The following is a 26,277-nucleotide window of genomic DNA, read 5'->3' as shown; positions in this document are numbered from 1 at the left end:
TCCTGCTGAGAGGTTATCCCAGGACACTGGTCCAGTACTGGGATTCTTCCTGTCCTGCTCAGGTCTAATGTATTATTACTTAATCAGGCTTGGGTGTTGAAGGGAGAGTTATTGATCTGATGTTTGTTGTTTAAGGCAGTGTGACAGTTGACTTGACGCTTTACGTTGATTTATACCTCTGTAACTATACAGGAATAACTGAATAATTGTATTCTGTGTCTACGCTTTCCATTCAGAGTCTATGCTGACTCACAACAATCAACCCAGATATTTTTGTACACAGTATTAACTATGTATATGCACAATGCTGTAACTGGAGATCAAGGATGAAAAATATGAATGTAAGCTCACACAAGATCTGAAATGGCTTCATGCTGTTATGTTATGACTATCTTCACACAAGATCTGAAATGGTTTCATGCTGTTATGTTATGGCTATCTTCACACAATATCTGAAATGGCTTCATGCTGTTAGGAGTATCTTCTCACAATATCTGAAATGGTTTCATGCTGTTATGTTATGGCTATCTTCACACAAGATCTGAAATGGTTTCATGCTGTTATGTTATGGCTATCTTCACACAAGATCTGAAATGGTTTCATGCTGTTATGTTATGGCTATCTTCACACAAGATCTGAAATGGTTTCATGCTGTTATGTTATGGCTATCTTCACACAAGATCTGAAATGGTTTCATGCTGTTATGTTATGGCTATCTTCACACAAGATCTGAAATGGTTTCATGCTGTTATGTTATGGCTATCTTCACACAAGATCTGAAATGGTTTCATGCTGTTATGTTATGGCTATCTTCACACAAGATCTGAAATGGTTTCATGCTGTTATGTTATGGCTATCTTCACACAAGGGGGTAAACACAGTTAGGTACTCAGAAAAGATGGAACATTAAGGAAATAACATTAATGTACACCATCATTTTTTACTACTAGTTTGATGGTTTTATCCATCAATTGTCCCATTAACAATCACACATATTATCAAACTTATTTCATTTAAAACTTCACATTTCTCTAGTATAGGCTACTTATGGTAATGAAGAATATCAGCAAAATGCCTGCGATTAGAGTGTTCTGTCTGGTCGGTTATGGATCATTTTCAGTTTATTGTCCCAGATCTAATATAGCCCCCCACCTGTAACCCGCTATAGATAGAATCAGTACCCTGTCTTCTTCTTATGTTAGGATAAGTGTGGGAAACATGCTGTGTTAGTGGGTGTAACCATCCGGCATGGTCTGGGAATAGCATGTTGCTCACAGTGACCCCAGTGTTAGGTTAGAGTCTTAGGGTGCATCCCACATGGCACCCTATTCCCTATATAGTGCATTTATTTTGACAAGAGCCCTATGGGACCTGGTCAAAAGTAGTGCACTATAAAGGGGATAGGGTATCATTTGGGATGAAGACTTACTGTCATGGCTCATTTACTGGTCACATCCCATCAAGAGAACAACTGTGATTATTTCATTACCATTAGTCTCGGCAGCCAGAACCAAATAAACTACTGTTGAAGATGACATGAGAGATTAGATCACCATCGCTTGCCACTAGATTTGGTTTATATTGAGTTATTTAACCTTTATATTCAGGTTTCTATTGTTGAGATAAAATCTATTTAGCAAAAGTGACCTGGTCCAAATGGCCCTAAACCAGGAACCATATTCTGAATAAAAAATATAAATAGAAAATACATCATTATATACTTAGATCAGTGAGGGACTGAACCTCGGTGAGACATGCATGCACACACATATGCACTCACACAGACAAGCATGCACGCACACACACGCAAACACGTGTACACACACACACAACCACGCACACACACAGACCCACACACACTGCTATTCTAGTCAGACTTATGTACTGACCAGATCATGAAAGACAAAACTATAACTGCTCTGGGTTTACCAAACTCATATTTTATTGGTCCATGTGTTTGTTACCGTTGCATTCATTACTTTCCAGCCATTATGATGAGCCTCTCCTCCCCACTCCCCATTTCTCCTTCCTTCCAACAGCCTCCATTGATCCTACTCTGGGAAATTCACCCTGGTCGGGTATTGGAAGTTTTGAGCAAGAAGCCACCTCCCCTCTCTCTCTTCAGAAAAGTTGTAGTCTTTACTTAAAGAGAAGGGAGGGGCTGTTACTCAGAAGTAACAGAATCGAGCTCCAACGCAATAACACCAAACCTGAACATTTACTTCTGAAATAACTGAGTAGCTCTTTGTTCATGGTGGGAGAACAGGGAGGTTGTGTATGAGTGTGAGTACATGTCTATATATCTGAGGATGTTACTAAGCATTTCTGTTGACCGCTTTCGTCCCTGGCCACCCCCTCCCTCCTGTTTAGAGGTTTGTGTTTTACGCCTCCACCACACTGACAGCGTTATTGCGTTTTGGTACACCAGAAATACATTCATTTCCAATGGAACTCTGTGTTTGCCTTGCAGCGTTGTGTTGCAGAGGCAGGTGCAGTGCGTTCTGTGTGCTGCATATGTTGGATCTATTGAACATATGCATTAAACTGTATGTTGAATGTTGAACTTATGTTTCACACATATCAGATGATGCTGCGTACTATTTTGTACAAAGAGGCTTTCGGTGTGATCGAGGCGTTAACAACAGAACGGACTGCTGTGTGAGATGAGGAGTGACATTTGTAATGCTTTATTTCATGAGCTTGGAGTTGCAACAGTAACGCATATAACACTTACCACATATCAAACTCTTTGAATTACATGCAGAATTACAGGATGTTGATATTATCATGGTATTATTAGCCCTTACTTGTAGCAGTATCAATACTGATGTTACAATGCCTTTGCCTAAACAATTCACCTTCTAACTTTATACTGTCACAAATACTATTGCTTTTTGATTTTTTACAGTATATTCATGTGGTTGAATTTCATACAAGGATGACTTATATGCTTATTTTATTTCTATGAAAACTGGGGAGAGTTCATCGGGGGTGTAACTGAGCTTCAGGCAGGGAGGGGGGGGGGGGGGGGCTTCATCCATCCAGCCCTTGTTTAAAGTTGGCTGCAACGAATAGGCCACTGTAACTTTATGTACACAGTTGTTAAACTATAGCCATTCATTCACTCTAACAATATAGCCCTTTGTGCTTCTAATTCAATCATAATTCATTGTGTAGTTTTGATACAACCTACGTAATGAAAGTGTTTCTCAGTGAAGCTAGTAGTAGAGGACGCCGTTTCATTGCTTCATTCATTCTGATGTCATTAATGTCCAGATTGAACTGGTCTAAAAATGGATTTTAAAAAACAGGACTGGATTTACTGCAAGTATAATGGTGTACTGTACATGCCTTCCACACAGGCACCTCTGAGGTAATGGGTTTGTTTGGGAGGAGTTGGGAAACTAGTTCACAAATGTGTGGGCCTCTGTAGCTCAGTTGGTAGAGCATGGCTCTTCCAACGCTAGGATAGTGGATTCGATACTATCCGTACATAAAGGTTATGCACGCATGACTGTAAGTTACTTTCCATAAGTGTCTGCTAAATGGCATATACAGTGCATTTGGAAAGTGTTCAGACACCTTGACCTTTTTACACATTTTGTTACGTTACAGCCTTATTCTAAAATGGATGAATAAAAACAAATGCTCATCAATCTACACACAATACCTCATAATGACAAAGCAAAAACAGGTTTGTCGAAATTTTTGCAAATGTATTAAAAATAAATAGATAAGTATTCAGACCCTTTGACCTGATATTGAGCTCAGGTGCATCCTGTTTCCATGAATCATCCTTGAGATGTTTCTACAACTTGATAGGAATCCAACTGTGGTAAATGTAATTGATTGGACATGATTTGGAAAGGCACACACCTGTCTATATTAGCCCACAGTTGACAGTGTATGTCAGAGCAAAAACCAAGACTTGAGTTTGGACGAATTGTCCGTAGAGCTTCGAGACAGGATTGTGTCGAGGCACAGATCTGGAGAAGGGTACCAAAAAATGTCAGCAGCATCAAAGGTCCCCAACAACATAGTGGCCTCCATTATTCCTAAATGGAAGAAGTTTGGAAGCACCAAGACTCTTCCTAAAGCTGGCTGCCCGGCCAAACTGAGCAATCCGGGGAGAAGTGCCTTGGTCAGGGATGTGACCAAGAACCAGATGGAGCTCCAAAAGTTATTCTGCAGAGATGGGAGAACCTTCCAGAAGGACAACCATCTCTGCAGCACTCCACCAATCAGGACTTTATGGTAGAGTGGCCAGACGGAAGCCACTCCTCATTAAAAGGCACATGACAGCCCACTTCGAGTTTTACAAAAGGCACCTAAAGACTCTCCGACCATGAGAAACAAGATTCTCTGGTCTGATGAAACCAACGGGATGTTTTTCACTGGCAGGGACTCGGAAACTAGTCAGGATTGAGGGAAAGATGAACGGAGCAAAGTACAGAGAGTCGATGAATGTCCTTGAGTGGCCCAGCCAGAACCTGCACTTCAACCCGATCGAACATCTCTGGAGTGACCTTAAAATAGCTGTGCAGCGACACTCCCCATCCAACCTGACAGAGAGTATGAGAGGATCTGCAGAGAAGAATGGGAGAAACTCCCCAAATACAGGTGGGTCAAGCTTGTAGCGTCATACCCAAGAAGACTCGAGGCTGTAATCGCTGCCAAAGGTGCTTCAACAAAGTACTTAGTAAAGGGTCTGAATACTTATGTTTTAAAAAATTATACATTTGCAAAAATGTCTAAAAACCTGCTTTTGCTTTGTCATTATGGGGTATTGTGTGGAGGTTGATGAGGTTCAAAAAACGATTTAATCCACTTTAGAATAAGGCTGTAACGTAACAAAATGTGGAAAACGTCAAGGGATCTGAATACATTCTGAATGCACTGTATTACTATTGTATTATGATGATCTATTGTAGATGTAGTCAGTGGACTGGGGCCAGAACCTGAGGCAGCATGAGTGACTCTAGTTACATTAACAAGGCATTCTAGTAGAAGTCAGAGGCCAGGAGAGGTACAGAGGGTTTGTGTGGAAGTGATCCTTAATGGTCGACATTCTTAGACAGAACTGGTCTGTCTTTGATTTTAAGGTCTTTTAATGAATTTGCATGAATTTAGGCCAATCAATGCCTTTGAATAACATTAACCTTAAACTACAATGTAACAGAAAACTTCCTAGGGTGCATAGTCAGCGTTTCTTCTTTTGATTTCAGGTAAACTATGACCAGGTGGATTGTATTACTTTGTGTTTGTCTGTCCATCACCTCGGCAACATTCAACAATTATCAGCAAATCAGCAGCTATGAGCAGCACTCCTTTCTGGGTATGTGGACATATTACTCCTCACTATACAGTGCATATGAAATGACATATTTATCTGTGTCTGGTTACATGGCTTTTGTGTGTTCGTGTGACTGTGTCTTTACCTGTGTCTGGTTGCTAATCATTGTGTGTTTATATATATATATATATATATATATATATATATATGTGTGTGTCCATCTCTCTGCCCTCTTCCCCTCCAGACCCTGAGGACACACTGAGTGTGAGCGTCCCCCTGGAGCTGCCTCAGCGCCCTCTACTGGGCAGCACCTTGGTACTACCCTGTTACTTCCAGGTGGGTCGGCCTGGCACCAATATCAATACTACACAGTTATGAGAAATAAGGATGTTGGATTTAGCAATACATATCATATTATTTTTTATTTTTTCATTTAAAATTAACAAGATTACTATCTCCTGTTTCAGGGACCCTCCCTCCACTGTTTTAACTCCCTTCACTGTTTTAACTCCCTTCACTGTTTTAACTCTCCACTGTTTTAACTCCCTCCACTGTTTTAACTCCCTTCACTGTTTTAACTCCCTCCACTGTTTTAACTCCCTCCACAGTTTTAACTCCCTCCACTGTTTTAACTCCCTTCACTGTTTTAACTCCCTTCACTGTTTTAACTCCCTTCACTGTTTTAACTCCCTCCACTGTTTTAACTCCCTCCACTGTTTTAACTCCCTCCACTGTTTTAACTCCCTCCACTGTTTTAACTCCCTCCACTGTTTTAACTCCCTTCACTATTTTAACTCCCTCCACTGTTTTAACTCCCTTCACTGTTTTAACTCCCTCCACTGTTTTAACTCCCTTCACTGTTTTAACTCCCTTCACTGTTTTAACTTCCTTCACTATTTTAACTCCCTCCACTGTTTTAACTCTCTCCACAGTTTTAACTCCCTCCACTGTTTTAACTCCCTTCACTGTTTTAACTCCCTTCACTGTTTTAACTTCCTTCACTATTTTAACTCCCTCCACTGTTTTAACTCCCTCCACTGTTTTAACTCCCTCCACTGTTTTAACACCCTTCACTATTTTAACTCCCTTCACTGTTTAAACGTTCTCCACTGTTTTAACTCCCTCCACTCTTTTAACTCCCTTCACTATTTTAACTCCCTCCACTGTTTTAACTCCCTTCACTGTTTTAACTCCTTTCACTGTTTTAACTCCCTCCACTGTTTTAACTCCCTTCACTGTTTTAACTCCCTCCACTGTTTTAACTCCCTCCACTGTTTTAACTCCCTTCACTGTTTTAACTCCCTCCACTGTTTTAACTCTCTCCACTGTTTTAACTCCCTTTACTGTTTTAACTCCCACCACTGTTTTAACTCCCTTCACTGTTTTAACTCCCTTCACTGTTTTAACTCCCTCCACTTTGTTTTGACTTGTTTTCATGTTTCTCATAATACTGTTTTATGTATCAACTCTTTTCACATATTTGAGTCCTGGTGAGGAGAAAAAACTCAGTTAGACAGGACTGCAGTTCAATAAGTTACAGTGATACAAAGTTCCATGATAAGAAACCCCATTGTAGTTCCACCATTATGTGACTTGTTTTATTTCAGAGTGGTCATCAACATAAAAATAGTATTTAATATTGTATTGTAATATAATTATGTTTTTCTAATAAACTTGAACTTTAACCCTACTTCCAGGACCACACCGTCCACGACCCCGGCGCCCCCACCATTGCCCCCCTGTCTCACCGCATCAAATGGAGCCGCATCACCAAGGAGCGTGTCTCTGTCATCCTGGTGGCCATGGACGGAGAGGTCAAGGTGGAGGAGGACTATCTGGACCGGGTCCACATGGTGGGCTACCCCCAGACCCCCACTGACGCCAGCATCAAGATCACAGAGTTGAGGTCCAACGACACCGGCACCTACCGATGTGAGGTCCAGCATGGCATTGAGGACAACCATGACACTGTGGACGTCCTGGTTCAAGGTAGGGACAGAGGGTAGTGGGAGTGTGACGACTGCTTGTTGCCAAGGAATTCATCTTTGGATATTGCTCTCTTTGTAAACAAAGTTGGTGCTTAAAGCTACCCCTGTACACACGTGAGTTTCTTTGATCTTTTGATTTTAGGACATTAAAAATGTTATTTGCCTAAAACTAAGGATTTATATGGTTTGAGTATTTTTGTTGTTGTTGATATTCTATAATTTGCTCTATGTACTGTATATGAACCATACAGACAACTTTGAAGCAAAATAAATCATGTATCTTTAAGCCACACAGATAGGCAGTGATCTAATTATTTTATGGAGGCATTAGTGGCTGCTCTGTCGCTGTTACACTGTTGTCTCTCTCCAGGTATCGTGTTTCACTACCGGGCCATCACGACACGCTACACTCTGACCTTTGAGAAGGCCAAGGCAGCCTGTATCCAGAACAGTGCTGTGATCGCGACCCCAGAGCAGCTCCAGGCCGCGTACGATGACGGCTTCCACCAGTGTGATGCCGGCTGGCTCTCTGACCAGACTGTCAGGTCAGCCTATATCCCTCTCCTTCATCTGCACTGATCTGAAATCAGTTGCTGTTTTCAGATCAGTGCCAAAAGCAGTGAAGTGAATGAAGTGACTGGAAATAACTGAACTGATTTCAGAACAAAGTGAAGGAGGGAGTCTATAAGGCTTGTCTTCAAATAGTGTTTGTTTTCTTTAAAATATTAAGTGAGCTTGAGTGAGCTTGCCTGACACAATGGAGCCAATGGAATAATCCCAAAAGTGCAATCTTTACCTATCTGGCACTCCAACTAGGCTCAATCGAATGCTTTGAAAGACAACAATGGTCTAATTTTGAACCCTGATCTGCAATCTATCCAATGTTTGAAAATAAGTTAAAATATTTTATTTAACAGTTTATAATGACTGTGCATACAGTTCTCTAAGCATCATGAGGTCATTTACTTCATATAGGAATTATAAATAGAGTTATACTTGACGGTTTGTATTTCAACATTGTCCATTTATGTAATGTTTACATTTTCACGTCAGTATTTGGTTTGATCCTTCGTCTAAACACAGATGTCTGCCATGCAGAACTTCCTGTAGAATGTTTGACAGCTGAGCCTCTGAACATGTCACTTCCTCTTGACACACAGCCTCTCTTGTCCTCTATGCATCCCTCCTTCCATCCCTGGCAAAAACCTAGAGGATTGTGTTTACCTTTCTCTGATCTCACCTGTACGTTTTTTTCAACACCTCAGAACGAAAGCCCTCATTCCATAAATCTCCTCTAGTTGATTTCTCAGAAGTACTAGAAGGTTTAGAGGAAAATAGTGGACCGGTTTCCCGGACACAGATTAAGCCTAGTCTGGGACTAAGAAGCTTTTTAAAGCTTTTTAACCTTAAAAATATGTTTGAAATAATATGTTACCCAGGAAGGAAGACAAAGGCTCCGATTGAATCAATAAACTAACACGGCTCTGCCTCAACTGATTCACTCAGAATGTTGATGTTGTAATGGAGGTGTTTAAACCAACACACTGAATTAAATAGAATGTATTTGGATCAAAACATATACAACGAGATATACATCAGATCCCCACAGGATAGCACTTTAAAGTATCTCTCTGCAAGGTAGACCTATCACTCTGCACTGGTATGGATTTTGCACTCATTTCTGTTTTCTGTGAAAGGTACCCAATCCATGATCCACGTGAGAATTGCTATGGCGACAAAGACGAGTTCCCCGGGGTGCGAACCTACGGAGTGAGAGATGTCAACGAGACTTACGACGTGTACTGTTTTGCCGAGAAGATGACAGGTAACCAAGGAGACATCCCTGATCTTTTTTTCATAAGTGAGTGACAGGATGAGATCAGGACATGTTCACTTTGGAGAATACAGTCGTTTTCACAGACTCCTTTTTCTGACTGATGTGAAAATTGTGAACATTTTAATTGTGATTAATGTGGATTGCCTTAATCAATGAAATGAGTTACATTGACTCAAATATTCTTAACTACACAACTATCAACCTCAAGTAACACTGAACATGAACACTATCTTACGTCCATCCTCCCCTGTACTCTCCTCTCCCAGGCAGTGTGTTCTACTCTGGCTCTGTGGCTAAGTTCACCTACTCTGAGGCTGAGGAACAGTGTAGTAAGCAGGGGGCCCTGTTGGCCACCACAGGACAGCTGTACCTGGCCTGGCAGGCTGGTCTGGATGTGTGCAATGCAGGCTGGCTAGGAGACAGGAGCGTCCGCTACCCCATCAATGTCCGGAGGCCGCAGTGCGGAGGGGGTCTGCTGGGGGTACGGACCGTGTACCTCCACGTCAACCAGACGGGGTACCCCCTCCCCGAATCCCGGTATGATGCCTACTGCTACACAGGTAGGTTGCATTTAGCCTGGTCCCAGATCTGTTTGTGTCGTCTTGGCATCTCCTATAGGAGTTGGCTATATAGCACAAACAGATCTAGAACCAGGATAGGTTACACTGTGAATCAACCATAGACTGGAATGTGTTATCATTGGAATGAACCTACCGACACAAGATTATTTAATGTTTCATATTGGTAAGTGTTTTAGTGTCATATTTGTTAGTGTGTGTGTGTGTTTTGTGTCATATTTGTTAGCGTGTGTGTGTGTTTTAGTGTCATATTTGTTAGTGTGTGTGTGTGTTTTAGTGTCATATTTGTTAGCGTGTGTGTGTGTTTTAGTGTCATATTTGTAAGCGTGTGTGTGTGTTTTAGTGTCATATTTGTAAGCGTGTGTGTGTGTTTTAGTGTCATATTTGTTAGTGTGTGTGTGTGTTTTGTGTCATATTTGTTAGCGTGTGTGTGTGTTTTAGTGTCATATTTGTTAGCGTGTGTGTGTGTTTTAGTGTCATATTTGTAAGCGTGTGTGTGCGTTTTAGTGTCATATTTGTTAGCGTGTGTGTGTGTTTTAGTGTCATATTTGTTAGCGTGTGTGTGTGCCCGTTTTAGTGTCATATTTGTAAGCGTGTGTGTGTGTGCGTGCGTTTTAGTGTCATATTTGTAAGTGTGTGTGTGTGTGCGTGCGTTTTAGTGTCATATTTGTAAGTGTGTGTGTGCGTGCCTTTTAGTGTCATATTTGTTAGCGTGTGTGTGTGTTTTAGTGTCATATTTGTTAGCGTGTGTGTGTGCCCGTTTTAGTGTCATATTTGTAAGCGTGTGTGTGTGCGTTTTAGTGTCATATTTGTAAGTGTGTGTGTGTGTGTGTGTGTGTGTGCGTGCGTTTTAGTGTCATATTTGTAAGTGTGTGTGTGTGTGTGCGTGCGTTTTAGTGTCATATTTATGTCATATTTTTAAGCGTTTAATTGTTTCATATTTGTCAAATGGCTGAATTTGTTCAGGATCACAACAGTGTTAAGTGAAACAGTAAACAACCATTCTCACCACATGTTTCCTTTTGGAAACCGTTCCCAACAATCACGTGCCTGAACCCTTTCTTCTGTCTCCTCTAGAAACGGACGAGGAGGGCTCAGGCATGGTGGTGCCCACCGAGGCGGGCAGCGGCGTGCTGAGCGTTGCCACGGTGACCCAGGGTCCTCCCGAGGTGTTCTTCAGGAACATGACCACAGAGAGCGAGGCGCTGGGCGAGGACCTGGCCACCCAGAAACCCACTAGTGTGGACTTCACCTTCGGCACTGAGTTGCCCCTGCCACAGCCGCCCAGTGTCACCGAGCTGCCACAGCCGCCCAGTGTCACCGAGCTGCCCCTGCCACAGCCGCCCAGTGTCACCGAGCTGCCCCTGCCACAGCCGCCCAGTGTCACCGAGCTGCCACAGCCGCCCAGTGTCACCGAGCTGCCCCTACCACAGCCGCCCAGTGTCACCGAGCTGCCCCTGCCACAGCCGCCCAGTGTGACAGAGTTGGTTGTGGATGTGGTGGGGAGAGTAACGGCCAGGCCGGATGTGGGGAGTGAGATCGACGAAGTGAGCAGATCAGGATATGTATTTTCTGCTACAGGTCAGTGACTGGATATCTGCTAGGTTTGACTGTAAATAGCAAACTTAGTCACTTTTCATGGGACCCTGTGTTGGGAAAGTTGTTTCTGGAACAACTGAGTGTACAAGCCCTACTTTCAATACTACTGAGTGTTTCATGTTGAAATGGAAAGAGAAGAATTGCAGTCATTGCTGAGGAGACTAACAAGCTTTATTGGTTGACTGTGAGAGGATATTTGCAACGTTGTTTTTACGGCACTCTCTGAAGAACACAACAAATAATTGATCAAAAAATCTGAATGATTACAAACTGTGAATAAAAACACACTGTGGTGATTAATGTGTTTGGTGCATGAGATCAACCACATTATATCAGCATCATTACCTCTCCATCTGTAGGCGTGGTGTTTCACTACCGTGCTGGATCTAGTCGCTATGCCTTCACCTACGTGGAGGCCCAGCTGGCCTGTCAGAGTGTTGGAGCCTCCATCGCCACCCCAGAGCAGCTCCAGGCTGCCTATGAGGCCGGCCTCAACCAGTGTGATGCAGGCTGGCTTCTGGATCAGACCGTCAGGTAGGCAGGAAGACACACACACACTTGTCTGTATACATGGGCACACAAACATATTTAAAGACAGAACTACAGACAGATTAATACATGCATACACACACACACACACACACACACACACACACACACACACACACACACACACATACTAACTACAGGAGGCTGATGAGGGGAGGATGGCTCGTAATAATGGCTGGAATGGACTCAATGGAGTGGTATCAAAAATGTGTTTGATTTGTACCATTCCATTCCATTTATTCCATTCCAGCCATTACTATGAGCCATCCTCCCCAATGAAGGTGCTGCCAGCCGGCGGCCACCTGTACCACATACAGATACTGTACTTGTTTCTAGTCCTTGTCACTGTTCCTTACCATCAGTACAACCATCTTCTTCTTCATTATACTCCCATTCATGGCTGTGAATAAAGGTTGTTTTCATGCACAGGTATCCCATCGTGTCTCCTCTGGAGAAGTGCTCTGGGGATCTGGAGACTTTACCAGGAGTGAGGACCTATGGACTGAGGCCCGCTGACGAACACTACGATGTGTACTGCTACGTGGACAGACTCAGGGGTGAGAAAACACACTAGGTTTTGTTCACTCAAATTGCTCTTGAATCACTTTGTAACCCAGAGATGTCATACCTTGTGTCTATTTCTTGTCTGTCTATTGCAGTAGTAGTCTTTAAAGATAAGTCAAGAGGTTGGGCTAGTTTATTATATTTACACTGTCTTAACTATGTGGGAAATTAATGGCAATTGAAAAAGAGGTTTGACTTATCACAAACCACATCGCTGTGGGAGTTGTTTTGAGCACTGACTCGACTGTCCACGTCCTCTCTTCTCTTCTCTTCTCACCATCCTCTCATCCCTTAACCTGACTGTCCTCTTCTCTTCTCTTCATCCTCTCATCCATTAACCTGACTGTCCTCTTCACCATCCTTTCATCCCTTAACCCGACTGTCCTCTTCTCACCATCCTCTCATCCCTTAACCTGACTGTCTTCTCTTCTCACCATCCTCTCATCCCTTAACCTGACTGTCTTCTCTTCTCTTCATCCTCTCATCCCTTAACCTGACTGTCTTCTCTTCTCTTGTCACCATCCTCTCATCCCTTAACCTGACTGTCTTCTCTTCTCTTCTCTTCATCCTCTCATCCCTTAACCTAACTGTCCTCTTCTCACCATCCTCTCATCCCTTAACCTGACTGTCCTCTTCTCACCATCCTCTCATCCCTTAACCTGACTGTCTTCTCTTCTCTTCATCCTCTCATCCCTTAACCTGACTGTCTTCTCTTCTCTTCATCCTCTCATCCCTTAACCTGACTGTCTTCTCTTCTCTTGTCACCATCCTCTCATCCCTTAACCTGACTGTCTTCTCTTCTCTTCTCTTCATCCTCTCATCCCTTAACCTAACTGTCCTCTTCTCACCATCCTCTCATCCCTTAACCTGACTGTCCTCTTCTCACCATCCTCTCATCCCTTAACCTGACTGTCCTCTTCTCTTCATCCTCTCATCCCTTAACCTGACTGTCCTCTTCACCATCCTCTCATCCCTTAACCCGACTGTCCTCTTCTCACCATCCTCTCATCCCTTAACCTGACTGTCTTCTCTTCTCACCATCCTCTCATCCCTTAACCTGACTGTCTTCTCTTATCTTCTCACCATACTCTCATCCCTTAACCTGACTGTCCTCTTCTCACCATCCTCTCATCCGTTAACCTGACTGTCCTCTTCTCACCATCCTCTCATCCCTTAACCTGACTGTCCTCTCTTCTCTAGGTGATGTGTTCCATGCTGGCTCCAGTGATGGCTTCACCTATGACGGTGCTCTGTCTCACTGTCAGGAGCTGAACGCTACCCTGGCCTCTACTGGCCAGCTCTACGCCGCCTGGAGACAAGGCTTGGATAATTGCCGCGCAGGTTGGCTAATCGACCGGAGTGTCCGGTACCCCATCACCAACCCCCGGGCGGCGTGTGGTGCAGGGAAGGCAGGGGTGTACACAGTATACACCCACAACAACCAGACGGGATACCCAGACCTGTATTCCAGATATGACGCCTACTGCTTCAAAGGTTTGGACTGAAATGTGTTGAATCATACAGTGGGGAGAACAAGTATTTGATACACTGCCGATTTTGCAGGTTTTCCTACTTACAAAGCATGTAGAGGTCTGTAATTTTTATCATAGGTACACTTCAACTGTGAAAGACGGAATCTAAAACAAAAATCCAGAAAATCACATTGTATGATTTTTAAGTAATTAATTTGCATTTTATTGCATGACATAAGTATTTGATCACCTACCAACCTGTAAGAATTCCATCTCTCACAGACCTGTTAGTATTCTTTAAGAAGCCCACCTGTTCTCCACTCATTACCTGTATTAACTGCACCTGTTTGAACTCATTACCTGTATAAAAGACACCTGTCCACACACTCAATCAAACAGACTCCAACCTCTCCACAATGGCCAAGACCAGAGGGCTGTGTAAGGGCATCAGATATAAAATTGTAGACCTGCACAAGGCTGGGATGGGCTACAGGACAATAGGCAAGCAGCTTGGTGAGAAGGCAACAACTGTTGGCGCAATTATTAGAAAATGGAAGAAGTTCAAGATGATGGTCAATCACCCTCGGTCTGGGGCTCCATACAAGATCTCACCTCGTGGGGCATCAATGATCATGAGGAAGGTGAGGGATCAGCCCAGAACTATTTATTTTTTTATTTTTTATTTTACCTTTATTTAACCAGGCAAGTCAGTTAAGAACAAATTCTTATTTTCAATGACGGCCTGGGAACAGTGGGTTAACTGCCTGTTCAGGGGCAGAACGACAGATTTGTACCTTGTCAGCTCGGGGGTTTGAACTCACAACCTTCCGGTTACTAGTCCAACGCTCTAACCACTAGGCTACCCTGCCGCCCCACTACACGGCAGGACCTGGTCAATGACCTGAAGAGAGCTGGGACCACAGTCTCAAAGAAAACCATTAGTAACACACTACGCCGTCATGGATTAAAATCCTGCAGCGCACGCAAGGTCCCCCTGCTCAAGCCAGCGCATGTCCAGGCCCATCTGAAGTTTGCCAATGACCATCTGGATGATCCAGAGGAGGAATGGGAGAAGGTCATGTGGTCTGATGAGACAAAAATAGAGGTTTTTGGTCTAAACTCCACTCGCTGTGTTTGGAGGAAGAAGAAGGATGAGTACAACCCCAAGAACACCATCCCAACCGTGAAGCATGGAGGTGGAAACATCATTCTTTGGGGATGCTTTTCTGCAAAGGGGACAGGACGACTGCACCGTATTGAGGGGAGGATGGATGGGGCCATGTATCGCGAGATCTTGGCCAACAAGGAGCATTGAAGATGGGTCGTGGCTGGGTCTTCCAGCATGACAACAACCCGAAACACAAAGCCAGGGCAACTAAGGAGTGGCTCCGTAAGAAGCATCTCAAGGTCCTGGAGTGGCCTAGCCAGTCTCCAGACCTGAACCCAATAGAAAATCTTTGGAGGGAGCTGAAAGTCTGTATTGCCCAGCGACAGCCCCGAAACCTGAAGGATCTGGAGAAGGTCTGTATGGAGGAGTGGGCCAAAATCCCTGCTGCAGTTTGTGCAAACCTGGTCAAGAACTACAGGAAACGTATGATCTCTGTAATTGCAAACAAAGGTTTCTGTACCAAATATTAAGTTATGCTTTTCTGATATATCAAATACTTATGTCATGCAATAAAATGCAAATTAATTACTTAAAAATCATACAATGTTTTTCTGGATTTTTTATTCCGTCTTTCACAGTTGAAGTGTACCTATGATAAAGAATTACAGACCTCTACATGCTTTGTAAGTAGGAAAACCTGCAAAATCGGCAGTGTATCAAATACTTGGTCTCCCCACTGTAAGTCATGTTGTTTCCACTTTATTTCAACATCAAAAAAATATTCAGGCTAAAACGCAATCAAAACTGTACGTTGGTCTTGGATAGACACAGGAATGTAATAGAATAATGTGTCATCTCTCAATCACCCACCCACCCACTCACTCACTCAATCACCCACCCACCCACCCACCTACTCACCTAGTCACCCACTCACCCACCTACTCACCCACCCACCCACCCACCCACCCACTCACCCACTCTCTCACTCACTCACTCACTCACTCACCCACCAACCCACTCACCCACTCTCTCACTCACTCCTTCACTCATTATATCACTCACTCACCCTCTCACTCAGTTTTCACTCGCTCACATTATCCTTCACTCTCACTCACTTGTTCGCTTGCATGGTCACTCACTCAGTCACTCACTCACTCACTCACTCACTCACCCACCCACCCACCCACCCACCCACTCTCTCACTCACTCACTCACCCACTCACCCACTCTCTCACTCACTCCTTCACTCATTCTATCACTCACTCACCCTCTCACTCCGTCTTCACTCGCTCGCATTATCATTCACTCTCACTCAGTTGTTCGCTTGCATGGTCACTCACTCACCTTCTCTCACTCACTCACTCACCCACCCACCCACTCACTCAGTCACTCACTCAGTCACTCACTCACTCACTCACTAAGATCTTTTTGTTTCCTGTAGTGGACATCTTGTTTGTCGCCAATGAAACTGGATTGAACATCACAGAGATAGAAGAGGCTTTGGTTAACCTCACATCCATCACTGATTTGCTGAGGCCTGGTAAGAGCCATAGTCACTTCACTTGCCTTTAATAAGCATTTTATGGAATTCTACACTATAAATATACACTGTATATACATTACTGAAATATGTAAATCACTTTTCTTTCTTTCTCTCTCGCTCTCTGTGTCTCTCTCTGACTCTCACTCTCTCTCCACAGTCCTGCCTTCCATCACTCCTCCCATCTCTGTGGAGTCCTCAGGCTCTGGTTCCGGGGCCTCTGGGGCGAGTGGATCCTCCGGAGATCTCTCTGGTGATCACTCTGGTGAACTGCCTCATTCTGGGGATCTGTCCGGGTCAGGTGATCTTTCAGGCAGCGGAAGCGCAGAGATTCCCAGCGGATCATCTGGTCTGAGTAGTGGAGATGCGTTCGGCTCGGGGCTGAGTGGAGACGGATCGGGAATAACGGTCTCTTCAGGGAGTGGCAGTGTTTTATCCGGTTTGGGCTCTGGGGGTCCTCAGGAGGCTGGAGAGGGAATAACGGTCACCTTCTCTTCAGGGAGTGGCAGCGTTTTATCCGGTTTGGGCTCTGGGGGTCCTCAGGAGGCTGGAGAGGGAATAACGGTCACCTTCTCTTCAGGGAGTGGCAGCGTTTTATCCGGTTTGGGCTCTGGGGGTCCTCAGGAGGCTGGAGAGGGAATCACTGGGATCCTCACCTTCCCCACGGAAATGGGATTGGGAATGTTCAGTGGCAGTGGGTTCCTGTCGGGATCGGGAAGTGGCTCCGGTGTCAGTTCTGAGGAGAGCGGCTCTTCGTCTGACAGCTCCAGCAGCTCTGGGGAAAGTGGGGAGTTGTCTGGAATGTCGTCCGGCTCCAGCTCTAGTTCCAGTGAGGAGTATTCCGGATTTCCCTCAGGATTCTTTCCCTCAGGAGGCTCCGGTAGTCATTCGGGAGAGGAGTCAGGAAGCGGAGACACTCAGGTCCTGCTGATCGATGGTAAACTGGTGGAGGTTTCCACCTCTCACACACACAAAGAGAAGGAGCTGGGTGGAGGGGGCCTGGAATTCAGCGGCTCCGGATCTGGCAGCAGTGGCTCTGGGTTCTTCCCGAGTGTGACCTTCTTGGGGTCAGGGTTTACCGACCTCACAGGGTCAGCCTCAGGGGAACAGGAGGCCTCGGGGTCTCTCCACTTCGGCTCCGGAAGTGGTGATATCAGCGGTTCGGCCTCGGGCAGCAGCGGCTCAGGGTTCTTCCCGGGTGTGACCTTCTTGGGGTCAGGGTTTACTGACCTTACGGGGTCAGCCTCAGGGGAACAGGAGGCCTCGGGGTCTCTCCACTACGGCTCCAGAAGTGGTGATAACAGCGGTTCGGACTCGGGCAGCAGTGGCTCAGGGTCCTTCCCGGGTGTGACCTTCTTGGGGTCAGGGTTTACCGACCTCACGGGGTCAGCCTCAGGAGAACAGGAGGCCTCGGGGTCTCTCCACTACAGCTCCAGAAGTGGTGATATCAGCGGTTCGGCCTCGGGCAGCAGTGGCTCAGGGTTCTTCCCGGGTGTGACCTTCTTGGGGTCAGGGTTTACCGACCTCACGGGGTCAGCCTCAGGGGAACAGGAGGCCTCGGGGTCTCTCCACTACGGCTCCAGAAGTGGTGATAACAGCGGTTCGGACTCGGGCAGCAGCGGCTCAGGGTTCTTCCCGAGTGTGACCTTCTTGGGGTCAGGGTTTACTGACCTTACGGGGTCAGCCTCAGGGGAACAGGAGGCCTCGGGGTCTCTCCACTACGGCTCCAGAAGTGGTGATAACAGCGGTTCGGACTCGGGCAGCAGTGGCTCAGGGTCCTTCCCGGGTGTGACCTTCTTGGGGTCAGGGTTTACTGACCTCACAGGGTCAGCCTCAGGGGAACAGGAGGCCTCGGGGTCTCTCCACTACGGATACGGAGCGGGAAGAGGTGGACACGCATCAGGGTTCGGAACGTCGGGCTTCCAATCCGGGGACATGTCTGGAATCTCCAGATCCTCCACCAGCGATGAGGAGGACAGCGCTGTCACCTTCCTGACTAATGACTTCATGACAGAGGTTTCCAAGGCGACCACGGTTTCCATGGAGCTGGGGGCTGGGCCAGTGCAGTTCAGCGGGCAGGGAAGTGGGTCCCACACATGGAGCGGTGCTGACCACCCAACCAGCGGTGTCTCATCTGGGGCACACTCTGGAGATCTGCTCCCTGTGGTGCTGTCCTCTCCGCCCAGCAACAGGGAGCTTATGGAGGGCACAGAAGGGCCAGAGGAGGCCATGGCTGGCAGGGCTGAGCTGGGGGAGACCACCAGCGAGTTTTACGTGACCTTTGCCCCCGACCTTGCTCCTGCCGGATTGGCTGCCCCAGCCATCTCCCTGCAGACCCCTGCCGTCATGGAGGAGCCATCCTCAGAGGAGGGTGAGTCAGCACACTTTCAGTCGACTCCATGTTCATTGCTATGGACAGTTAAAAGAATGTTTGTTTGGCTGTTACGTTGTAGAGCCAACAGACTTATTTAAATGATTTAAAGTGGCATGGTGTTTTTATTGAACAGGCCAATCAGAAAGGTCACCCTATTCCCTATATAGTGCACTAAATAGGGAGTATGGTGCCATTTTGGTGCTAAGGTACACACTGTATTATATTCATCCTAATTGTATTCATGCTTAGGTATCCCTAACCCATGTGACCCTAACCCGTGTGGTGCTGGGTCATGCTCAGTGGAGGATGGTGTTGGGTTGTGCAAGTGTCCGCCCGGGAAAGTGGGAGAAGGGTGCCAGTATGGTGAGTCCTGATGCAGGGGTATCATTATCTCTCATAAGACGTCGTCGTTCCTTCGTTCCTAGCAAGGTCTTCGTTCCTAACTCTCTGCACATCTCTCTTTCTGATCCATTCTGACGCCCTCAGAAGTGTTGTAAATGTTTTACTGGAAAGTAACACACCTTAGTAAAGAAAGTTTCTAACAATGCTTTTCTCATCTCTCTACTGTATGCCTGGACATCGGTCCCTCTGGTTTGATTAGGGTTGCGAAATTCCAGGAATGGTTTTCCTGAAATCCTGTTTGGAGGAATCCCAGAATCAGAAGGGAATAAGCAGGAAAACCAGAATCCTCCGACCAGGATTTCTGGGAAACAAGGGAATTTATTGAAAGTTCCTGGAATTTTGCAACCCTCTGTCCCGATGCTACTATCTGATACTGTACATATTCAGACATTTAGCAATATTCTGTAGGCTGTATTTGTTATATTTTTAGATGTGATTCACTAACACTAACAATGCATTTTGCTCCCACTTTTTCCTGTCTTGATGCACTGTATATTTTGTGTTGTAGTGTGATGTTTTCTCCTGTTTTGCCTGCACCTGGTTTTGGGTCTCTCATTCGTGTTTGTCAGACAGTCGCGGGGTCTTTGGCGTGTATGTGTGTATCGTGTCCTTGCCTCGAGGTCTCAGGATCTCTCCACCATACTTCTTGATCATGATTCACTCCATCCTGTGTTGTTTTTGTTCTGCTGTTGCCTAGGCTACAGTAAGCCTACCCAACTGGCAAAACCGGTTGAAAGGACGTCATAATGATGCCATTTCAGACAGATTTGTCTGCTGGTTCTATTCTCTTTCCTACTGCATGCCTGCTAACCCCTGGTACACCTACCAACATCCTGGTGCATACTGGGTACATGCTGGGTACATACTTGGAACTTCTGCCTATATGAATCTGAACACAAAGCTGCCCAAAGAATTAGAATTACTCTCATCTAGTCATTCTATTTCTATGAGTCTGCCACCCAACAAGTAGCTGATCCAGACTTAACCTTACTTCAGATCTTAATACATTTATATGATCAAGTATCTTTCTTCTAAAGTGTATGAATCAGAAGTTCAACATTTATGAAAAAAAGTAGTCAAATATTGTGGTCTAAAGAAAGGTTAACATGTACAGGAGTGAACATCATTGAGATGATTATTCATCTTCCTTTCAATGATGACCTGACACAGTAAGGCTGGAGTCTGAATCACCATGTTGCAGCATCTCAGACTGTTCCGATTCCATGACTTCCAAGATGTTGTTACCCAGCACCCCCCTGCCAAGGCAACTGCCCCTTCACCTCCTGAGGCACCAGTCTCACCCCGCCCCCCCCCTTTTTTGCAGAGGTTGATGTGTGCCATTCCAACCCTTGTGCCAATGGAGCCACCTGTGTGGAAAATGCAGACTCTTACAAATGCTTATGCCTGCCCAGCTACGGAGGGGACCGCTGCGAGATTGGTACGAGGTCGGCTTCAGCTAATGTTTACTAACCAACAACAACCTCTCAAAAACAACAGGAGTGATAAGGATGCAAAGGAAACTGTTATCGCTGGCAGCTTGCATCATAGCAGGGCTGCGTTCAGGAGGACAAATGGCCGAAAACGTTTTTAAATGGAAAACCCCAATTAGGGTTATCATCAGCCAAGTTTGGGTATACTTCCCATATTTCAAAAACGTTTTCTCCTGTTTTGTGCATGCTGAACGTGACCCAGGTGTGGCAGTGAATTCTTCTGTCTGCTCCAGAATAAGTTGATTGTAGGCACAGATCTAGGATCAGCTTTCCTTTTGCCAAAACCTTACCATTAGGGGTAAAAACGCAAAACTGACATTAGATCCTTGTGAGCAAACATTTTAGCGGCCCCCTTCTTGACAGAGGAGATCATTAAAATCACAATTAATTTCCTGCAAGTCTACACATTTTGCTATGGGGTGTATAGAAAATGTTGTAGTTTTAAAGCAAGTTTGCTGAAATTCTGTGCCTTTTGCCAAGGGGCGGAGAGACTAATTAGCAGTTTTACAGCAACTTTCCTGCAATTGTACACATTTTGCCATAGGGTAGAGAGAAATGTTTGCAGTTTTTAATATGATATTTCAGTGAGAGTGACTAACAAAATCAATGGGGGAGCCTCGGTCTGTAATGCAACTATGATTACTACAAGTTTAGATAGCTGGCTGGATTAATTGACCAATAAAATGGTTTGTCTGACACGGGCTAATTAAATGTCAGTGAATGACATAACAAGAGAAACAGCCACATGCAGAAATGGCACCTTGTGTATTCTTTTATTTTTATTTTTTTTACCCCTTTATTTCTCCCCAATTTCGTGGTATCCAATTGGTAGTTACAGTCTTGTCTCATCGCTGCAACTCACGTACGGACTCGGGAGAGGCGAAGGTCGAGAGCCATGCGTCCTCGGAAACACAACCCAACCAAGCCGCACTGCTTCTTGACACAATGCACATCCAACCCGGAAGCCAGCCGCACCAATGTGTCGGAGGAAACACCATACACCTGGCGACCCGGTCAGCGTGCACTGCGCCCAGCCCACCACAGGAGTCGCTAGTGCGCCTGCCAGCCAAGCCCTCCCTAGCCTCGATGACACTGGGCCAATTGTGCAATGCCCCATGGGCCTCCCGGTCACGACAGAGCCTGGGGTCGAACCCAGAATCTCTGGTGGCACAGCTAGCACTGCAATGCAGTGCCTTAGACCACTGCGCCACCCGGGAAGCGCACCTTGTGTATTCTAAGTGTCAACAGTAAGTTAAGACCCTGACTGATCCGCGGGTGTAAAGGGGTATAGGGGCATCCGTAGTCTAGGGGCAATGTCATCATACTTCTCCCTGTCCTTTACTCAGGACTGTGCTTAAATATGGTGGGTGGATTTTCTCAGCCAGGTCTACACACAAAACAAGAGGTTCTGTATAATGCCAAATAAGGGTTATTTGGCTTGCAACCATAGTGGATCCCTTTTTGGTGCTATATATAACCTTTTTTTGAAGGTTCTATAAAAAACCATGCTCATAAGGTTCTAAATGGAACCTTTATGGTGCTATAAAAAAACTTTTCCCAAGGTTCTATAAAGGATCTATATAGCACCAATAAAGGGTTCCGCTATGGTTAAACCGCCTTTTTGGGGCCACATAGAACCCCATTTTTATGGTTCTTTATAGGACCTTGATGGAGAATAGTTCTCTAAAGAACCTTTGTTAGTCTAAAAGGTTCTTTGTAGATCCTTTTGAAGAACCATACATGTTGTTTTATTATATTGTTGAAATTCCTTCTGCGTTATTATTGTTTTAGCTGACACGTTGAGGTAGGTGTGCTAGCTCTGGGAGTCACTAAGGAGAGAATTGACAACCACTGATTTAGTAAGTAGTTAAATGTTCTCAATTGACACAAGGTCATTGTCTTTTACAAGCCACTGTCACTGGCCATAGTCATATTTAACATGTAATAGCATAACACAACAGATTAGATCAACTGGAATGACACTCACTCACATTTGTACAAAAAGCTATGCGCAAGCCACGCCCCAAAATATTCTAATGGATACATTTTAATTTTCACAAAACTGCAAAGAACCATTGAAGGGCTCAAATGGTTCTTTGAGTCATTATGGTTCCACATAGAACCATCATCCTTCCCAAAGAACCCTTGAGGAACCTTATTTTCTTAGTGTGTAGTTATGTTGCTGCTCCTAGCAAGCAGGTGTACAGAAGTAGCTGAAGTAGCCATTTTGTGAAATTGTTTTAGTCATGTAGGTGTGGTGAAGGAATGAATGAAGCCTTGAACGTTACAGTGAAGGGGAAAAAGGTATTCACCATGTTCTGTAAACAAGTATACAGAGTACATTTCCCTACAGCAACTCTCATTAACTGTTGGGAGAGACTCACTACAGAAACTCTCATTAACTGTTGGGAGAGACTCACTACAGAAACTCTCATTAACTGTTGGGAGAGACTCACTACAGAAACTCTCATTAACTGTTGGGAGAGACTCACTACAGAAACTCTCATTAACTGTTGGGAGATACTCACTAGGCTGACTTGTTAAATGATTTGTTGTATATTTAAAGTATCACAACCAATTATTATTTAGTTAAAGACTACCCAAGAGACCCTGTGTGCTAATTGTACAGGTGTTTTTTGTTTGTGCTTTAATTTTTAAAACACAAATGCATTATAGAAATAACAATTTTCTGCACGTCACCAAACCCCGTAGTTGTGGGTTAAATGGATGCTTGATGGATGTTTCACCCATTCCAAAAAATGTCATATCCCTCAAATAGTGTTGCCAATCTTCTCAAGCAGTGAATCAAGTTGATAGTTAATAGGTCCTGGAAAATGCAGTATTTTCACCAATGTGCAGTAATATTTATCACACCATAGGTTGGACTGAAGGAAATCAATGATTATAGTTGGACTAATAATGGAGCATAGAAAAATGGCCTGGAAAAATAAACCGGGCTTCTCCGGGGTCTGGTAGCCTCTGTCTCATTATCACCCCCTGCTGTTGACGACACAGACGAGCAGGATTGTGAGGAGGGGTGGACTAAGTTTCAGGGCAACTGTTACCTGCACTTCCCCGAGAGAGAGACCTGGCTGGATGCCGAGCAGCGCTGCCGAGACCTCAGCGCTCACCTGGTCAGCATCATCACCCCAGAGGAACAGCACTTTGTCAACTGTGAGTAAAGGCCTGTGTGTGTGTGTGTGTGTGTGTGTGTGGTGTGAGAGAGAGAGAGAGAGAGAGAGAGAGAGAATAACCCTTCACTCTTCCCCCCCCTCCAGCCAACGGCCAGGACTACCAGTGGATTGGGCTCAATGACAAGACAGTGGAGAATGACTTCCGCTGGATAGACGGCACACCACTGGTGAGTCAGGCAGACAGACACAGTACAGAGAAAGTGGGTTAGCACAGAACTTAGTCCCCACTCAGAGTGCTCTCCCCCAGTGGTTCCCAACATTTCCTTTCCCGGGACCACCAGATCACCGACTGTTGCCTACCACATCAAACACTGTTCATACTGTACCTGTAGATTCATACACTGTTCATACTGTACCTGTAGATTCATACACTGTTCATACTGTACCTGTACATTCATACACTGTTCATACTGTACCTGTAGATTCATACACTGTTCATACTGTACCTGTAGATTCATACACTGTTCATACTGTACCTGTACATTCATACACTGTTCATACTGTACCTGTACATTCAAACACTGTTCATACTGTACCTGTAGATTCATACACTGTTCATACTGTACCTGTAGATTCATACACTGTTCATACTGTACCTGTAGATTCATACACTGTTCATACTGTACCTGTACATTCATACACTGTTCATACTGTACCTGTAGATTCAAACACTGTTCAAACTGTACCTGTACATTAATACACTCTTCATACTGTACCTGTAGATTCATACACTGTTCATACTGTACCTGTAGATTCATACACTGTTCATACTGTACCTGTACATTCATACACTGTTCATACTGTACCTGTAGATTCATACACTGTTCATACTGTACCTGTAGATTCATACACTGTTCATACTGTACCTGTACATTCATACACTGTTCATACTGTACCTGTACATTCAAACACTGTTCATACTGTACCTGTACATTAATACACTCTTCATACTGTAGTCTACTGCATTCAAACACTGTTCATACTGTACCTGTACATTAATACTCTGTTCATACTGTACCTGTACATTAATACTCTGTTCATACTGTACCTGTACATTAATACACTGTTCATACTGTACCTGTAGATTCATACACTGTTCATACTGTATCTGTACATTAATACACTGTTCATACTGTACCTGTAGATTCATACACTGTTCATACTGTACCTGTAGATTCTGATCTGCATGCTATAGACTACTTACTTACTCTCCTGATTTCTGGGTTTTCTACATTGAAAACAAGAAACCAACAGAAACATAAATGATCTTTGTAACTTCCTACCAATGTTGCTCTCCACTCCCCTCAGCAATTTGAGAACTGGCGGCCGAACCAGCCGGATAACTACTTTAACTCTGGAGAAGACTGTGTGGTGATGATCTGGCACGAGAACGGCCAATGGAACGACGTTCCCTGCAACTACCACCTGCCCTTCACCTGCAAGACTGGCCCAGGTACGTATGGGTCAGGGGTTAGGGTTCAAAAATTGTGTTCTAGAGTCTGGATGGGCACTGGTAAATGTTTTCTTCAAAACTAATTTTACTGTACCTTCGCCATCATTATGTGTGGTTATCTTATACCTGTGTTGGTGTTACAACTCATTCATGTTTTATAAACTCGTTAGGCAGGTACCCTTCAAAATAAATTGCTACCAATAAATATCATCAGTTGTAATTTGATGGATTGATTGATTTGTTGATTGATTGATTTACTGATCATTGTTCCCCAGTCTACTGTGGGGCACCGCCAGAGGTGGAGAATGCCACGATGTTCGGCAGCAGGCAGGAGCAGTATACTGTGGGGTCCATCATCCGCTACCAGTGTAACCCAGGCCTCCTACAGCGCCACCTGCCTGTGGTGCGCTGCATGGCAGACGGACAGTGGGAGAAGCCACAGGTGGAATGCCTGGGCGGTGAGTAGTGCACACTCTTTTACTCTTTCAACACTCTATAAACACACCTGTAGGTTAGTCCCACATTGACACACTTCCAATTCTCGTTAAGAACTCTGCTATTGAAATGATCGTTAGAAAGGTGGTAATCGAGGTTCCTTGTAGGTTGATGAAAATGGCACTGTATTTTTCAGTGAAGCTTTGCATTATTGTAATTTTGTCTGATGCTATGAAATGACTTTTGAATCATTGAAGGTAATGTATGAATCATTGAAGGTAATGTATGAATCTATGAAGGTAATGTATGAATCATTGGAGGTAATGTATGAATCATTGGAGGTAATGTATGAATCATTGAAGGTAATGTATGAATCATTGGAGGTAATGTATGAATCTATG

The 26,277-nt window shown here is 44.7% G+C and overlaps 1 protein-coding gene across 4 annotated transcripts in view; it reads left to right on the top strand.

The window, feature by feature from the left end:
• LOC110506142 (aggrecan core protein) overlaps positions 1-26,277 on the top strand; it is a 33,184-nt gene that overhangs the window by 3,570 nt on the left and 3,337 nt on the right. For 2 of the 4 annotated variants that reach the window (XM_090222743.1, XM_090222742.1), the window contains exons 2-19: positions 5,226-5,335; positions 5,538-5,629; positions 6,991-7,282; positions 7,652-7,826; positions 8,979-9,106; positions 9,385-9,678; positions 10,774-11,277; positions 11,655-11,829; positions 12,274-12,401; positions 13,609-13,902; positions 16,430-16,528; positions 16,689-18,899; positions 19,152-19,265; positions 20,629-20,742; positions 23,810-23,968; positions 24,073-24,155; positions 25,297-25,441; positions 25,717-25,899. In XM_090222743.1, the coding sequence (XP_090078869.1) occupies positions 5,233-5,335; positions 5,538-5,629; positions 6,991-7,282; positions 7,652-7,826; positions 8,979-9,106; positions 9,385-9,678; positions 10,774-11,277; positions 11,655-11,829; positions 12,274-12,401; positions 13,609-13,902; positions 16,430-16,528; positions 16,689-18,899; positions 19,152-19,265; positions 20,629-20,742; positions 23,810-23,968; positions 24,073-24,155; positions 25,297-25,441; positions 25,717-25,899 (5,293 nt within the window). In that variant the 5' untranslated portion in view covers positions 5,226-5,232. The remainder of the gene's footprint in view (positions 1-5,225; positions 5,336-5,537; positions 5,630-6,990; positions 7,283-7,651; positions 7,827-8,978; positions 9,107-9,384; positions 9,679-10,773; positions 11,278-11,654; positions 11,830-12,273; positions 12,402-13,608; positions 13,903-16,429; positions 16,529-16,688; positions 18,900-19,151; positions 19,266-20,628; positions 20,743-23,809; positions 23,969-24,072; positions 24,156-25,296; positions 25,442-25,716; positions 25,900-26,277) is intronic. The other 2 variants (XM_090222746.1, XM_090222745.1) reach the window with 1 other exon arrangement.

The sequence above is a fragment of the Oncorhynchus mykiss genome, chromosome 26, assembly GCF_057628025.1.
Source record: "Oncorhynchus mykiss isolate SJ-2025 chromosome 26, ASM5762802v1, whole genome shotgun sequence".
NCBI classification, from domain to species: domain Eukaryota; kingdom Metazoa; phylum Chordata; class Actinopteri; order Salmoniformes; family Salmonidae; genus Oncorhynchus; species Oncorhynchus mykiss.
The sequence above is the reverse complement of the archived record's forward strand: the minus strand, read 5'-3'. Positions and strand labels throughout refer to the sequence as shown.